This window comes from Hyperoodon ampullatus, assembly GCF_949752795.1.
Source record: "Hyperoodon ampullatus genome assembly, chromosome: 8".
NCBI lineage: Eukaryota > Metazoa > Chordata > Mammalia > Artiodactyla > Ziphiidae > Hyperoodon > Hyperoodon ampullatus.
The window spans coordinates 87,999,250-88,017,528 of record NC_136921.1 but is presented as its reverse complement, the minus strand read 5'-3'; the positions used below and the strand labels follow the sequence as shown (position 1 = coordinate 88,017,528).

At 38.6% G+C, this 18,279-nt stretch overlaps 1 protein-coding gene across 1 annotated transcript in view; it reads right to left on the bottom strand.

Moving 5' to 3' along the window:
• The window catches only part of MAP3K20 (mitogen-activated protein kinase kinase kinase 20), a gene marked incomplete at its 3' end in the record, with an annotated part of 157,939 nt that overhangs the window by 66,688 nt on the left and 72,972 nt on the right, over positions 1-18,279 (bottom strand). Inside the window, exons 3-7 of the mRNA XM_079710341.1 lie at positions 15,613-15,714; positions 11,342-11,407; positions 7,203-7,231; positions 6,947-7,084; positions 572-658 (exon numbers count right to left, since the gene is read on the bottom strand). Of these exons, the coding sequence (XP_079566467.1) occupies positions 572-658; positions 6,947-7,084; positions 7,203-7,231; positions 11,342-11,407; positions 15,613-15,714 (422 nt within the window). The remainder of the gene's footprint in view (positions 1-571; positions 659-6,946; positions 7,085-7,202; positions 7,232-11,341; positions 11,408-15,612; positions 15,715-18,279) is intronic.

The window sequence follows — 18,279 nt, the reverse complement described above, 5'->3', positions numbered from 1 at the left end:
CTGCCTCGCCAATTCCAGTGAGGAGCTCATCTTCAATGTAGTGTTCAACGTAGGTGGCAAAACTGTAATTTTTCCCTTTTTTGAAACTATTTTTTCTTCTTTTATTTTTGAAATTCTCATCTAAGCGACAGTTTCTTGTACTATAGTGACTCCTGCTGGGAGAGGTAAGTTGAAGTAGCTGAAGGTCTCTTACAGATATATCAACTCCCGGACAGTAAAAAAGATGTCCTAAACGCAGGAGATGGAGTTAAAACTGTTCCCCTACCTTGGACGCAATGGCTTCTTTCATCACTAAGAACAAACCCCTAGGTTTTACAATTGAGACTGAGAAACTAGTACAGTACTTGTACAATTTTTGATCTACAGCATCACGACGTGAAGCTGCAACAATTAGATGTAAAGGGTCCATTCATGAGGAATAACATCACTTTGACCCTTTGTGTTAGCTCCTACTGCTAATCTTTCCATAAGCGTGAACTTACTTTCAATTTGAAGAAGATGAAAAAGTCTTTTGCAAAACCCCAATACTGTTTTCTGATCTATGTACCTGAATGGAGAATCGCAGTCTTACCTCGTTTTTTTCCACTACAAGCCAAGCTACTTGTAATCCTTCCAGACCTTTAAAGGGGGCCTCCCTTGTTAGCATCTCCCAGAGAACCTGGAACAAAAAGAAAATGGAATTTTTATTCTTGTACTTCATATTTTTGGTATATTACTGAAACTTTAACATTTAACTGTATCCAGTTACCAGGCACAACCAACTCCATCTGTAGAAACTTGGGCAAAATGTATATATTCATGCAGAGGACTTCTTCCATACATTTTATATATATATACATATTTTAGTTGTTCTTGTTGCTGTTCTTTTTTAATATTAAAAACAAAATATCTGGTTTAGGAATTAGAATATCTAGAGCCAGGCTTAAAAGTTTATGAAACCAGTGGGCCTCAGTGATTTAACTTCATCTTGTAAATTAACAGAATTCTCATGTATCACCACAAACTAGATTTTATATTTTGTTGGTCAAAACTCTTTGCACCTTCAATCTCTGATAAATTGTTCTATAAGATAATAACTGGGAATTCAACCATATTTTCAAAGGTTCAATAATGGTCTCATAAAAAAAAAAATATCGAGCGCCAAATTCAAATCACTGGCTAAACCACTTACTCCACAATGGTAGGTACTCGCCAAACTGTAACATTTAGATTTTGTGCTTTGGAGGAATCTCTCTCAAAATGAGTCAGTCTAAGGGATTCATTTTCCACCTACCACATAATTTATTATACTATATTCTAAAATGTAATAAATGCCTTATATATATACATATATATAGGCTGTGTATGTGTGCGTGTTCATGCGTGTGCAAATTTATGTTTGTGTTATCTCTCTGCAATCCTTGAGATTAGCAGGATTAATAAATCTGTACTGGAATGCCCAAACAAAGCAAACTGATGCTGGAAATGCTGAAAACAGCCAATGATTTTGTATTCTCTTTAAACTCTGAGTAATGGAGATTTTTACATTCAGTTTCTTTCTCTATTTATACAAAGGAGTATTAAGATTTGAATCTACCAATACTTTTGTGAAGTGCAAAAACAATTATAATTTTATCAATAATAATCGTAATAATAACAACCACTATCATTTATTGAGTGATTATGTTCCAGTTACTCTGTTAAACCCTTTTGGTATGTTATCATGATTAATCTCAATCCCATCAGAGAGGTATCATTCTCATTTGTATAGATGAGGAAACTAAGGCTTAAGGAAGTTAAATAAACTTGCCCAAAGGCACTGAGTTATCAGGTGGCAGAGCTAGAATATGAATTTGCTCTCTCACCCCTGAAGGTCAAGGTCTTGACCACATGTAATTGTAGAGAGGGAAGAGCTACAGTATAAGAGAGAATGCAGCGGGTCCTAGTTTCGGTATGGAGCCATGGCAGAAGCGAATTCAGCACCTCTGATTTACACTTCTGTTGTGCTAAAAACAAAAACCCATTTCTAAATAAGAATGTAGATTGAGGATATATACACTGTTCAAGGGAATCCAATATCCACTATTTCCTCAGCCAGCGCTCGGTCTTATTGGAGCTATAACATGTTAAATGAATTCTGGCTAATACGAAGATAATTAGCAAAATCAGGGAAACTGGCAGATGCTGCTCAAGCAGGAGAAAAAGAAATTCACTGAAACCTCTTTGGGCTTTTAATCAAGTGTGTCAGGTACTTCTTTAGAAGAGCTACTGAATAATTCTATTTGAGTCACAGAAGTGCTTAGGAGAAGGTAAGGGGCATCCCAGAAGGGGATGATGCCAGCAAACACTGAAAGTAAAGAAAGGGGGCTTCCCTGGTGGCGCAGTGGTTGAATGTCCGCCTGCCGATACAGGGGACACGGGTTCGTGCCCCGGTCCGGGAAGATCCCACATGCCGCGGAGCGGCTGGGCCCGTGAGCTATGGCCGCTGAGCCTGCGCGTCCGGAGCCTGTGCTCCGCAACGGGAGAGGCCACAACAGTGAGAGGCCCGCGTACCGCAAAAAAAAAAAAAAAGAAAGGGTGAGAACTAGAACAGGTGTGTGGTAACCTGACACAGGGCGGCACGGGGGTGGGGTGGGGGACAGAGGCAGGAAATGAAGCCCCTCAGTTTGTTGCAATTACCACCCTCCCGGTGGTGGGACTGGGGAGGGGAAGGCGTATGAAGGGCAGGTAAGTGAATGGATTTGGCATTCCTAAGGAGAATGGGAAGAATGACTGCCTCAAATACATCTAATGCCCTGGACCCCAAAACGTCTGGATAAGCAGCCTTGCACCCCTCCTTCTGGAGTCCAGCCTGCCTGCACAGTACACTGCACGTGCGCACACATGCACAAAGGCGGCCTGGGTTTTGTGGGGTAAGATGCAGAACCAAGAGCCTGGGGAGTGACACCAGAAAAAGATTGATGTCATTCTTTCTCCCAAAATATTCAGTTGCAAAGTGTCCAAAAATCTAATAAGACCCGAGTTATATTTCTCCGAGGGTTCTAATCCTGGAAAAAATAAGACAGTTTCATTCTACTCCCTCTCTGGGTCTCTAAAGAGCTACCACAGCTGAAGGAGCCACTTGATGGATGTGAAACTGGCAAGAATGGCAGGGACGGTGTCCTTAACCACTGGGTCCTGAAGCCCAAATGAGGTCTTTAGTTTAATTCCAGGATCGGCACATCTCAAGATTTCCTATTATTTATTCACCATTCAGAAATGTATCAAAAAAGTAGTAGGTGGTATGAGATAGGACAACAGCTTTTTCTACTGAACAAAATGACATGTGGCATAAAAAATGTAACTTTGTCGAGGAAGTCACTTAGAGGTCAAAAAGTATATTAAACTATGACTGAAAATATCAGTTATGGAAAAAATGCAGGCCAAACATTATTGTGATCTTTCACCTTAAAAATATTTTCCAACTCATTTTATATTGAGACATCCCCATGTTTAAACTGGGTTCACAAGGGAAATTTCTATTTTCAGTTTACAGAAGAGAAACTTGGACAAGTCTGTGTACTTTTCCTGCCTTTTCTTTTACAAACAATGGAAAGCCATTACCTGAGCCGGGCTGGTTCTGGAACAGGGCTCAGAGACAAGTGAGGCAGTGATGCTCGCTCTTAAGCTACTCTATTTTCAAAGCTGGGTTTGGCTGAGAAGCTTCTGAGAAGGTAATCCTTTCTGCATTGTCATTAGGAGAGCTTTGTTTTTAAAGAGTGGCCAGGTCTTGAGTTTTCAGAAGGCTAATTCTTCAATGATTTTGGCTCTCCTCCAAGTCTTTTCTTTTTTGTGGATAATATCCTAAACACTCCTGGTTTAGTCCTTCAAGAGAAGTCACCAGAAGGGGGTAGAAAAAAATCTACTGCCTTATAAAACAGAAACAATTGCCTGCCTAGCGAAGCTTACCAGGGCAGAAGCAAGGATCACAAGATCCATTTCTGGCATTTCACCAGCACGTTTATTTCAGGGCTATACAAGGCTGGCTAGTCTCCTCATGTGTTAAGAAGAAACGGAGGTTAATTAAACTGGGGAGGGCTAGGGACTTTGAGACTATGAAGGGCTAAATTCTTACAGCAAGTCTGAGAAAGAAAAAGAAGAAGCAAACATATATTGGGGTTTTGGGGGTGGGTTTCAAAAAAGGGACACCTGTTTTTTATGTTCTTATTCATCTGCATGTGACTGCTCTGTGGGCTCAATTAATGGAACAGGCTTTTTTTTTTTTTTTTTTTCTCGGTACGCGGGCCTCTCACTGTTGTGGTCTCTCCCGTTGCGGAGCACAGGATCCGGACGCGCAGGCTCAGCGGCCATGGTTCACGGGCCCAGCTGCTCCGCGGCATGTGGGATCTTCCCGGACTGGGGCATGAACCCGTGTTCCCTGCATCGGCAGGCAGACTCTCAACCACTGCGCCACCAGGGAATCCCCGGAACAGGCTTTTTAATGAGCCCTGGTATATTTTCTGCAAACAGACGCACCTACTGACAAAGGAGTTCTGGTTACTCACCTGTTTTGAAAGGACATCAAAAATTCTAAATGCCCGCATTGCTCTCCTAGATAGATATCATTTTCAAGATTTATGCACTATAAACTTCTACAGCTAACATGGCCCCTACCTTAATAACTGTCCTCTACTGCTCTTTTAGGGAGTACCTACTTTGGACATGTAACGCTATTTTCATTAAAAAAAAAACAAAACTGTGATTGTTTAAACAAAAAGGCTCAGTAAAGCATGCCTTGTACTTTTTCTTTCACTAATGGTGTTAATTGACAGAACTATGGGAAGGGGTCAGAATTAAATAAAATCCTGATTTGTCATTTATAACTAAATGAGCACATGTGCACTTTTCTGAATGGAATTCTGCTGATGCAGCTATGGGGTAAGAATAACCAGCATTCCGAGTAAACCCCTCTCTTTAAGATAGCAAAAGAGTAGCCCCTGTTTTAAAACTAACATGCAATGGGAAAGAGTGAGAATTGTGGTCACTTATCAGAATACTAGGAACCGTTCTTCAGCCATGTGGCTTGTCTTCCAATCTGGAATAAGAGGGTCCCACAGGGGTCTCAAATGTCAGTCCACTACAGATGGCAGAGTGGTTTCACTGGTTTTAAAGAGTTGTAAAAAACAAAAGAATATGCAACAGAGACTGTAAGTGGCCCTCATAGTCTAAAATATTTACTATCTGGCCTTTATAGAAAAAGTTTGCTGGCTCCTGTTTCCACAGGATAAAATGAGACACTGGCCCCAAGGAGCAGGCAAAGTAAAATGTAAATTGCCCTAAGATGGTGTCTAGCGCAGTGCCTGACACAATAAATAGATTTTTGCTTAAAAATGAGGAACATGACTTCATTAAGAGGAAATAATCTCACAAAAAGTCTTAAATCGCAACAAATTTCCCCATTTTCAGACTCCCCAGCAGATGATTTGTAGGATGGTTAGAACGTAGTAACTTTTGACATACGGGACCAGCTTTAGAATATATTTCTTCAGGAACTTTTGTTTTTTTCCCTTTCTTTTCATAAGATTTATTTGATCACTGTCTAAAGTAGGTTATAGCCTTCATTCTTAGAAGCACACAGAATTAAGGAAAATTAGGTATTTAACCTGATGCTACTACTGTCTTCCAACTTTCACAATTCTAGCCTTTCATCAAAAACATATATTTCATTCATGAAATGATTTTTTTCAATAGCCAACAAAACTGATATTATATTAATTTGGTATACATAAGATGTAGTAATGATTTAAAAAAAGCTAGCTAACTGAAACCAGCCCAGAACTTACTGAGGCTAGCAGTAATTACCTAGAGACTGATGAACTCTAAAGAAAAAGGAATGGGTTTGATAGTGTTGGTCTCCTTCTGTGCTATCAGCTGTCACCTTCAGTTGAAAACACAGCGGTTCAGGAAGAAGAGGCATGTTGATTTGGTCTAAAGTTAGACTGCTTTTTCCCCATTATTATGAAAGTCTCCTTTTAAGAAGTTATAAAATAGAGAGCCAATATGATCAGGAGATGAGAGGCGAAGACAGGGGGTTCCAAACACTATTTTGGACTTTTTAAAGGAAATACAGCATTTTTAGGGATAAAAAACTTATCCTCAAAAAAGGGCACCAAACAAATTCCTTCGTCCACCAAGGAACCTCCCTGCCTCTCCTCCCCCATTACCCCCACTTCCTTCTCTCTGCTAATTCAGATACAACTTATTCCTCAAGAATGATCCATCTCAAAACTCCTCCTCTAGCAGCTTCTGCTCCTTCACTGATTCATTCCTGTGGTCTCTATTCCTTGAGCATCCCACCTCCCGACCTTGAGCATCCCACCTCCCGACCGGCACATTATTCTGTTCTTGTAACTATGTTGCTCTGCTGGTATTCTTATGTGAGACCTTAGATTCATGCTTCAGATAGCCATTGCAGCAGACATGGGCAAGGCTGTGTGCTGGATGATAAGCACATTTTCTTCTGTAGTCTCCAAAAATTCACTAATCAGTTTAATGGTTGACATTTCCTGTTAATTAACTCATTTGGCAGATCCATTGGTGGTTTTTGAGCAACACATGACAATGAAGTCCTGTTCCACATTGTATCCACTGACTTACAGAGATATTCTACAGACATATGTCCACCCAGGAAGGCACTCTCCACAGGAGGGCATCAGGCCCAACACTATTTTAGGTTTCATCTAAATTTGCTTCTTGCAGATGGCACTGGCTTCTTCTCAACACACGACAAAATAACTCAAATGCATAAAAATGATCAAAGTAAACCTTCTAGTAATTAGAAAATATTCTCTCTGTTGCCACTGCTCTGGGCATTCCACCAGAAACAGCATCATTGTTTTAAAACTGTGTTAAATTGTCATACCCCGCTTCTGTAAGTTGTTTGCTTTTTGCATGTCCTTTAGCAAAAAAAAATGAGAAATGAACTCACCACACCATAGGAATATGTGTCACAAGTTTCAGACACAGGGAGACTCTGGATAACTTCTGGAGCCATCCATGGGAAAGTTCCAACCAAGGACATGTGCGTTGTGTGGTTGTGGAACCGAGAGGCACCAAAATCGCAGATCTGAGAAAAGAGAAACGAGTATCAACTTTTTACTCACTGACTAATAAAAGAATTACCAGTCACAGAACCTACATCTGAAATTAACGAAATTTTAAAAAATTAAAATAAACAGTCCTACCTTCAACACCCCATCAGCAGCAATAACAACTAAAAGGAAAAAAAAAGATAAATTATGAAACTCATCTAATTTGAGTTATACTGAAAAAAATTATAAACTTCTATTTCTATCTTCCATATGGCATTATGAAAGGTAAAATCAAAGTATTTACTGCACTGAAGATTTTGTAAAAAGGAGCTGACATTAAAATAAAAATACAAAACTAATTCTATGAGGTGCTGATTTAAAAAGGCTTCAAAACACTGGTTTAAATTAAATGCAGTAGCATCCAGCAAAAAAGGCATAGATTAGTAGTAGTCAAGAGAACCAAATTTTTACTTGGGTTCTGCCACTAGACTGTCAACATGATACTGAGGAATAATTAGCATTATTACTTCGTGGTATATATGGTTTTCCCTCCCAGTTGAAGAGTAATTTTCTTGAAGGCAGAGATAATACTCATTTATTTACCTATTCATACATTCATTCATTTAACAAATATTTGTTGAGCATATACTATGGGCAAGGCCATGTACTATGTTCTAGCAGAGGAAGGTGAGCAAGACTGGCATTGTCTCAGCTCTGGTAGAGATTACAGTCTAATTGTAAAGACAGTTAAACATCTATAATAAAGTGGGATAAGTTCCATGATGAGAGGCATGGAGACTGCCATAGGACCAAAGAGCAGTCTAATAAGTCAAAGTGTAAGGAGGTTGAAGTTTCCTGGAAGAAATGATGCTATGCTAACCAGAAAGAGGAGACCTGGGGGAGGAAAGCAGTTTTCTAAGCAGAAGAGTGAGCTTGTGCAAAAGGTCAGGAGCAGAGGAAAAGGCATGCAATTTTGGAGAGCACAGGCCAGGTCCAGAAGAGCCTTTGTGAGAAGTGGAAAGGCAATGAATGATTTTAAGTGGAGGAATGAAATGGTCAAATGTGCAGAGGGGAACAGAACACAGGTAAGGAGATCACTGTGTGCACCAGTGCTGTAGTCCAAGAGAGATAAGGATGCCTGCACTAAGGCTGTGGCAAAGGACAGGAGAGAAGTGGACCGAGTTAAGAAACAGCTAGGAAGCAGAATCAACTGGGCTTGGATAATTGGCTATGGGGGAGGAGGAGGAGAACTCAAAGAGGAAATAAAATAGAGGCAATACAGCATAATGGTTAGAACAGGAACTCTGCAATCAAACTGTAATTCCTTTTTATTTGATTACTGGATTAGGCAACTGGTATTGTCACTCACTGAGAAGGGAATGAAGGGATAATTTTTTTGGGGGTAGGCAGAAGATGAAAAGATCAACTTGGACACAGTACATTTTAGGGTCACACAAGATACGTATGTGAATATGTTCAATAAGCAGATAGATAGTTTTGAAGCTGAGATCTATTTGCGAGTGTTAAGATGTAGTTGGGGCTTTTATGGGAGTGGGCGAATAAGAGCATAAGAAGGGAGAAGGCCAAGGGCAAGATCCTGAAGAAATGTTTCTAGCCTTTCCTTTGTAAGCCACACAGTGCCTTGAACATGGTAGTTTAGCAATACTTATTAGCTGTTACTAATGACCTTGATAAGTGGAGAAAATAACCTTTGCATGATCCAATACACAGAAATAGCCTAAGGGTAAATTTGATACTATATATAATAAGCTATACGTTTTTTCAAATAAAAATATAAATATTGTTAATACTATATTCAGTTATTTAAAAAGTACTTCTACTACTTTTTTTTGACTATAAGATTAATAAGTGTTCATTAAAAAAAGTCTAACATTATAAATCTGTGTAACTTAGGGCTTCCCTGGTGGCGCAGTGGTTGAGAATCCGCCTGCCAATGCAGGGGACATGGATTCGAGCCCTGCTCCGGGAAGATCCCACGTGCCGCGGAGCAACTAAGTCCGTGTGCCACAACTACTGAGCCTGCGCTCTAGAGCCCATGCCCCGCAACAAGAGAAGCCACCGCAATGAGAAGCCCACGCACCACAAAGAGGAGTAGTCGCCGCTCGCCACAACTAGAGAAAGCTTGTGCACAGCAACGAAGACCCAACACAGCCCAAAATAAGTAAATATAATAAATAAATTTAAAATAAATAAATAAATCTATATAACTTAGAAAATGAAAGTCCTACTATTCTGTCTCCACCCCCCCAAAAACTGTTAAAAGTTTGATCTATATTGTTTCAATGTGTATGTGTTTTCACATCAAGTAACTACACAAACTGTAATTTTTTTTTGGCTGCGTTGGGTCTTCGTTGCTGTGCGTGGGCTTTCTCTAGTTGCAGCGAGCAGGGGCTACTCATCGTTGCGGTGCACAGGCTTCCCATTGCGGTGGCTTCTCTTGTTGCGGAGCAAGGGCTCTAGGCGTGCGGGCTTCTGTAGTTGTGGCACAGAGGCTCAGTAGTTGTGGCTCGCAGGCTCTAGAGCGCAGGCTCAGCAGTTGCCGTGCATGGGCTTAGTTGCTCCGTGGCATGTGGGATCTTCCCGGACCAGGGCTCATACCCGTGTCCCCTGCACTGGCAGGCAGATTCTTAACCACTGTGCCACCGGGGAAGCCCGCAAATTGTAATTTTTTTTTTTTTTTTTTTGCGGTATGCGGGCCTCTCACTGTTGTGGCCTCTCCCATTGCGGAGCACAGGCTCTGGACGCGCAGGCTCAGTGGCCATGGCTCACGGGCCCAGCCGCTCCGCGGCATGTGGGATCTTCCTGTACCGGGGCACGAACCCATGTCCCCTGCATCGGCAGGCGGACTCTCAACCACTGCGCCACCAGAGAAGCCCTATAATTTTTAAAAATGGGAACATTCTCCATTGTTAGTCTTCATAATGACATCTTGGATAATTTAACCATTCTCCTCTCATGGGATATTTAGGATATACTGGTAAACTAGATTAAAAGGAGAGATGTTAAACAACTTATTTAGATTGAAATTCTGAGCAAGAACTGAAAATGTACAAAGTCATAAAACTCTGATACTTCCTACTAGATTCTTTATTATCTCCTAATGACCTCCTGCTAGCCAATATATATTAAAAGTGTTTAGCTCCAGGAAGCTTATGTCTAAGAAAAGCCAAAGGATAAGTGATGAAACCTAGAAAAGGGCAAGAACAATCAGCCAGAGTGAACTGTCAGGGTCAGGGTGCTGGTCCAACCTGGACTGCTGAGGAGTGGCAGCTGCCGATAACTTCCCCTTCTCCACCCCCACAAGCATCAAGGTCCTGGGCAGCTGGTTGGATTCCTGAGTTCTCTTCCTCCGCTGACCAGACTACCCATTCTAAGGATCACACTATTAGCAGTTACCCATTTTAACTGCAGTGATTTAAAGATTTTCTAAAAATAAATTGTTTTCCTCCTCCTCCATACTTAGAAGAATCACTTAGAAAGCAAGTAAAAAAATTAAAGCATGTGAATGAATTGATAGCAAGATTTTTTGGTTTTAAGTAGCAAACTCTGAGGCAAACTCTGAGTGCTGGCTAGCTAAATAATCCCACTGCCTTTTTCCATTAATTTGCAAGTGATATAATGGACAAAGCATTCTATTACCACTCCTACTTGAAGGTAACATCTAATCCTGCCATTTAAAAGTGCTCACTCTCTGAATTATAAAATACAGGATCATATATAAACTTTAGGAAGTAGAGAAGAAGAAAAAGAAAGCTCTTACTTTCCAAACCTGTGCTGATCATTTTTGGGCGCTCCTTCAGGTAATGTGAGTGACATAAAAAATTTACGCCAAATAACTCAGGAGTAACAAGAACAAAACTCCAAACTGCTAGTACAGAGAGCCATCTAAAAATAGAAGACTAGAAATACACAACTATGTGCTTTGACCAGCAATACCTGTTTTAGAAAATGATTCTACAGAAATAATTAGGGATGTGTTGAAAATTTCTACTGAGAAGTATTAACTTCAACATTTCTTATCATAGAAAAAATAATGTAAACAACCCAAATGTCCATATTCTGTGCTACTTATACAGTGGAATACTATGCAGCCTCTTGAAATAATGTGGAGGATTTTAACATTTATTAATAGAGGAAAGATTTTCACAGTATCAGCAGTGAGTCAAAACAGCAGGTTACAAAAGATATGGAAAGCATGATGCCTATTTCTATACAACGGTGCATGTATTTTATAATAAAATAGGTAAAATAAAAACATATGACTACGTTACCATTTCTTGACTTGAGATCTCTGTGAATCACCTTGACAGGAGCCTCCATATGTAAATAGTGCATTCCTTTTTGTACAAAAAGGAAGAAAGGTCTATTAATATAATTTTTCAACATTGCCTCAGTATTACCTTTCTATTTTAAACATCAGTATTACTTTCCAGATTTTTGCAAAGGATTTAATAGCAAAAACTAAATTCATGTGCTCTGTTCTTCCATGGTGGATAAAATAGAGACAGGATATGCCCACTTCAAGAAAATTTATATGCTAAGAAAAATTTATGTGCTTTAACCTCTTAGAAGTTGGAATTTTTTCTTTTCTTTCTTTTTTTTTTTTTTTTGCGGTACGCATGCCTCTCACTGTTGTGGCCTCTCCTGTTGCGGAGCACAGGCTCCGGACGTGCAGGCTCAGTGGCCATGGCTCACGGGCCTAGTTGCTCCGCAGCATGTGGGATCCTCCCGGACCGGGGCACAAACCCGTGTCCCCTGCATCGGCAGGCGGACTCTCAACCACTGCGCCACCAGGGAAGCCCAGAAGTTGGAATTTGATTGTGGATAAAGCTAGTGTCTTATAATACCCAATAAGGACACCTTAATTTTCTGGAGTCTGCATGAAAATAGCACAGATACCACTGGAAGAAATGCTCCAATGACTAAGATATTCTATACTACCAGCTGCCTTCTAAATCAGCCAAAGTTCTGACCAAAAATTTCAGTTTTCATCTGCATGTCTGCAGTTAGCCAGGGCAGCTTGGTTTCTCAGTACTCATTCCAGTAAGACCTTGGGAGTAGAGGTGGAGGAGGGGTGGGGAGAACTGGTTGGATTCATTAGTTGTGGTTGGTAAAGGATTTGGGGATCCTCAGATAGAAAAATATACAGTAGTTACAAAATATTTTATTCTTACAAGGATAAATCTTTGAGATAATCTATATTTAAATGTACTCCAAAATTCTCTACAACATATTGAAAATCAGGTTATTTCAGTAAATTGGATGTCTATAGAATTTTATTATTTTGAATTAAAAAATGACTCTTTCCCAGTATTTATACAGTCTATCCCCTTAGAATAAAGAACAAGAGCATTTTCTACTGAAACATTTCCTCTCTTTATTTCTCAAGTTGTCTTTTATAAACAATGGAATAGCCCCTCACCCCAATCAAACAGGTTCCTTTGGTTAATGAACTATCTATTGAACAATAATTTAATAACTAGGCCTTGGTTCCTTTTTTCCGTATATAGAAAATTTCAGTTTTATAAAGGCTAATTTTAAAAATAATCTATTATTTTCTACTATTCTGATTATTATATAGTGAAGAATCATGAAAGAACAAGGAAAAATTTCAAAAAATTTAAACTCTTGCCATATAAAGATATTACTGAAGAGTCAACAAAAGTATTAGTAATTTAAATGATCTTAAACAAGATATAACTGGAATAAAAGAAATATTTCTTCTAATATTAAGTTCTACAATATTCTAAGCTGTGAAAATTCAAAAGCTACAACTCAGGAGACTTTTAATAATTTTTATGACAGAATTTCATAGTTATTTCTCTTTTTCTTTAAGAATCAAATTCCTGAATAATTTTTCAGGTAGAAACTATTTAATTACTATTAGAGGTAGACCTAGATCATTTCTACATTTGCTGACAATAAAGAATTTCAAAAAACGCTCAAGCACAAAAGCTTTAAATACAGGCACTTTTCTTCCTCATGGCAGATATTACGAGAAAAAGTATTGTAAATTATTTGTGTATAACATATAGTATACATTTATAGAATATTTAGTGTACATAAACAGTTGTGATCAAAATCATATAAAATTCTATTTAATGTGTTTTTATAGAGCTATCTACAATTCTGTCTGCCTTATTTTTATTGCAAAAAAATAGGAATGCTGAAAAATATTTTCATCAATTTTAAGATTCAGAGTTTCCTAAAAAAAGATTTCACAGGAGTCACTGGGGAGATTTGGAATCAATGATGACCATTTGGAGATTGGATCCTGGTTTATTTGCTTTAATTGTTCCTTTTACCCATTGTTGACTGACTTGTAGCAATCTCAGATATACTGGCTGGTCTGCCCTCCATCCCTCTTCCCACCCAGAAAGAAGAGAATCTTTTTTTTTTGCCTTTTAGGAGATTTTCTCTTTGCAGTGATGTTAAGCAATGCTTATTTCAAAATGCACGAATCCACTCTTATTTGAAATGAATTATTCATCCTTTGATTTCTCAACATCTTGTTGCTTCAGTGGCTTCAGTCATGGTCAAACTGAAGGGCACAGCTGAATTCAAAATGGAATCAACAAAAATCAAGCCTTCCTATTTCATCTCCAAGTTCTACACATAGCTTTATCAGAGAGGGTAGAAGTCATTCTGAAAGCATTGATTTCTTCTTCCTTTCGTAGGCCATTTTAAGTATTAAGTATTACTTGTGACTACACATAAACAAGTCTCTTCTCCGCCTCACACTTCTCCCCTGAGTCCAAACACATTAGAACTTGCCTTTCAGATTAATTCATCAGCCACCAAAAAGTGATTTTATTACCATGTGGTTCTGGACACTCCCATTTTCTCCATCCCTATTTTTTACCTCTAGTTCCAGTGTGCTATTTAGTCCTGTTCTTTTTCTTCCTTGTCCTTCTGATACAAAGTGCCAGGGCTCTTGAGAAACCACAGGAATGACTGAGCTGATCTGGAGCCAAAGGACTTGCCCTACAGACAGGGACTGTTGCAGGGGAAGGGACCAGGAGGGACGAGGTTTACAGGCTGGGGGCCAGAGAAGCTTAAGTGGAGGGTGTACAGCTGGAAGCTGAGTGACTGGTGCCGGTTGATTTGTTTGCTGTCTATCCATCCTAAGTGCCATTAAGTAGTAAGATGGGTGTAATTGGCTGAGCACCCTAAATGCAAATGTCTGTAAGGTGAAGTGTTTTAAGTCAAGGACTGCTTGTATATGTATTTACATTTCTGTAAGTGTATTTCCACAATGCTTCAGGCAGTTTCCAATAATAGCACATTATCCTGCTTACAAACAGGTGGCCTACTAATATGCAGAGAAGTGGCTATGATGTTACATGAAAATGTCTTGAAGAATGTGAAATTTTAAGGCTGATTTGAGACGTCTGATGCATGAATATACAATTAAGTTAATTACACAGCCAAAGCCTTAGGTATACCATCCTAAACATAGAGCTTATTATTCTTATAAGGTAATGAAGTATCACTCAAGCAGCAGCATTTAGCATGGAACTTTTTTTTTTTTATTTTCACTTTCGCCATTTGAAGAATTTGGCAGGTGTTGATGAAACTTAAAGCAGACAAGATAATTCCCCAAAGGAAAGGCTATTACTTTTGGAAGTCCCTGTGTGACTTCCCAGTGAAAGCAAAGTATGAGTTGCTTTCCTTATTGGATGCTAAATATCCCTTTATTTGCTTTGTAAAGAGATGTTGGTAGAGATTGGAGCGGCAAAATGCAAAGGAGTTAATTGCTCCAGTAAAATTTGGAAAGACTTGCTTTCTAGGGGTTGCTAGAATACAAACGTAACCATCAGCATTCATTAGATTAAGTTGTTTCCAAAGCAACTTTGACAGTTACAAATAAAACTCAGAAACATTCAGTTAGGAAAATGGAAAATAAAAAGATAAAAATAAATGGAATTTAAATTGCTTTAGAAAGCATTTGTCTATGCAGGAATTTATGAGGGAAAACGAACTAGGCACCTTGTTTAGGCATATTGTGTATTAAAAATATTTCATTTCCAAGGGTGATTTCCAAGTTTACATTAAATACAAAATAAAATCTGAATTGCTTTTGCATGGCAGGATAAATAAAAAAAATTTTTGCAAGTGGTTACTATTTTTAGCATATTATTATGTATCCGAAATGAGTAGAACTAATCCTACAGTAAGTCATGTTTTCTGGATACTGCATCTAAGTAGAGACTTGCAGCACAACAGAATTATAATCTCTCCATTTAATGTATCAAACAAGCTGGTCAATTACAATGTCACAAAATAGGGCAAAAATGCTGCCTTGGAGCCACTGATTTTGTTGGAACTTGGTTTTTGGTAAAAAAGAAAGGAAGGAGAGCAAAGGAATGCAGGAGTAGAAAGGCAATGATCTAAAATATTATGTGCACAGTAAGTTGCAACATTCTTGCTACTCTTGGTCTGAAAAAAGAACATCTTAAGATACAGAATAAGAAATCCTCTGACTAAAGTCACCATGTCAGGATGCTCTCCATCGATTCTGTAAGAATACACGAAGCATTACCTTTGGCTACATCAGTGGCCCAGGTCATAATGTGATCCATGTCCATCTCTTCACTTCTGTTACTGTTAATGTAATCATAGAGTGATCCTAGAGAAGCATATTCTATTTTCAAAGAAAACATAAGGATATAATTAAAACCAAGGCACATTTCAGAAATAAGACTTCATAGTTTCATTGGGAAAATGTGTTAAATAATTTAACAAAAGGCGTTAAAAGTTTATAAAAACTGTTCCATGCTGTTTCTAAAAGTTTCTAAAAGTTAATGTCATCCTGGTAAGAAATCTGTCAAAGACAAGACCACTAACAGAATGAATAATAAAACTTGAGCTGACAATTAAATCCAAAGACATTCAGATGGAATTCAGAAACACAAGGATGTTGCAAGAATGTATTTGAAACAAAGGCAGGCATGAATATAGGTATTTCTTCAAAATTTGTTATTCTTATGAGATAAGATTAAACACATAAGTCAGAAGGTTTATGTGACAATGCAAGCAAATCAGTATTTGTTGCATCAGGATTTAGAAAGAGCCCTCAAATTTGAAGCACAAAAGGCCAAGAGAGAAAATTCCTTTAAAAATGGCTTTGAGATATAAATTCTCTATCTTAAAATTCACATACTATAAGTGTACAATTTGATAATTTTTATGATCCATTTTCAGTTTACTTTTGTGTATGGTTTGAGGTGAGGGTCTAAGACTTTTTTTTTTTTTGCATGTGGATTTCTAATTTTCCCAGCACAGTTTGTTGAAAAGACTATCCTTTACCCATTTAATAGTCTTGACACTTTTGTTGAAAATCAGTTGACCATCAGTGCAAGGTTTTTTCCCCTAAATTCTTAATTTTGCTCCATTGCTCTATATGCCTGTCCTTGTGCCAATACTGCACTATGCTAATTACTGCAGATTTATAATAAGTTTTTTTTTTTTTTTTTTTTTTGCGGTATGTGGGCCTCTCACTGTTGTGGCCTCTCCCGTTGCGGAGCACAGGCTCTGGACGCGCAGGCTCAGCGGCCATGGCTCACGGGCCCAGCCGCTCCACGGCATGTGGGATCTTCCCAGACCGGGGCATGAACCCGTGTCCCCTGCATCGGCAGGCGGACTCTCAACCACTGCGCCACCAGGGAAGCCCCATAAGTTTTTTTTTTTAACATCTTTATATAATAAGTTTTGAAATGCAGCAAAGACCTTAAACTTAGATCTTTCTTAAAACTGGTTTGGCTATTCCAGTCTTTTGTATTTCTATGTGAATTTTAGGATCACCTTGTCAACTTCTTACAAAAAAAGTCTGCTGAGATTTAGATAGGAATTGTTTTGAATTTGTAGATCAATTTGGGAGAATTGCCTTCATAACAATATTGAGTCTTCCAAGCCACGAACATGTAATCTTTCCATTTATTTAGATCTTTATTTTCTCTCAGCAATGTTTTGTACTTTTCATTGCACAAGTCTTAACACCTCTTATGTTAAATTTATACCCAAATACTATTAAATTTATACCAAAGTCTATTCTTTTTTTTTTTCAAAGTACTATTCTTTTTGATAGTACTGTGAATGGAATGGTTTTTTAATTTCATTTTTAGACTGTTCATTCCCAGTATATAGAAATACAATTAATTTTTGTATATTAATCTTGGATCCTTGTGACCTTGCTTACCCTGTTTATTAGTTTTAGTAATTTTTTGTGGATTCCTGGGGTTTCCTGAGTCTTAGAGAATCATGTCACATAAGACAGTTTTACCTCTCCCTTTCCAACCTGGATGCCTTTTATTTTCTTTTTCTTGCCTGATTAAACTGACTAGAACCTCCAGTACAATGTTGACTAGATGTGACAAGAGCAGAACCTCATGCCTTGTTCCCAACCTTGAGGGAAAAACATTCAATTTTTCACCTTTAAGTATGATCTTAGCTGTGGGTTTTAATAGATGCTATTTATCAGGCTGAGAAAATTGACTTCTTTTTTTAGCCTGTTGAGATTTCTTAGCGTAAATGGGTGTTGCAGAATGCCAAATGGCTTTTGTCTTTTATTCTATTATCTATTATGATGTTTTATATTAATTGATTTCAGATGTTAAATCAGCCTTACATTTCTGGGATAAATTCCACTTGGTTGTGGTGTATAATCCTTTTTATTGGTGGCTGGATTCAGTTTGCTAATACATACTCAAGGATTTTTGCATTTATGTTCAGGAGGGACAGTGGTCTGAAGTTTTCTTATTATGTTTTATCTGGCTTTGATATTAGGATAATACTGGCCTTATAGAATGAGTTGGTAAGTGTTCCTTCTTCTATTTTCAGAAAGAGTATGGGAAGGACTGGTGTTATTTTTTCTATAAACATTTGACAGAATTCACCAGTGAAATCATCTGGGTCTGGCGTTTCATTATGAAGATATTTTGAATTATAAATTTAAATTTCTTTCCTTATAGTTCTGGTCAGATTTTGTTTCTTCTTCTTCTTTTTTTTTTTTTTGCGGTACGCGGGCCTCTCACTGTTGTGGCCTCTCCCGTTGCGGAGCACAGGCTCCGGACGCACAGGCTCAGCGGCCATGGCTCACAGGCCCAGTCGCTCTGCGGCATGTGGGATCTTCCCGGACTGGGGCACGAACCCGTGTCCCCTGCATCGGCAGGCGGACTCTCAACCACTGCGCCACCAGGGAAGCCCACTT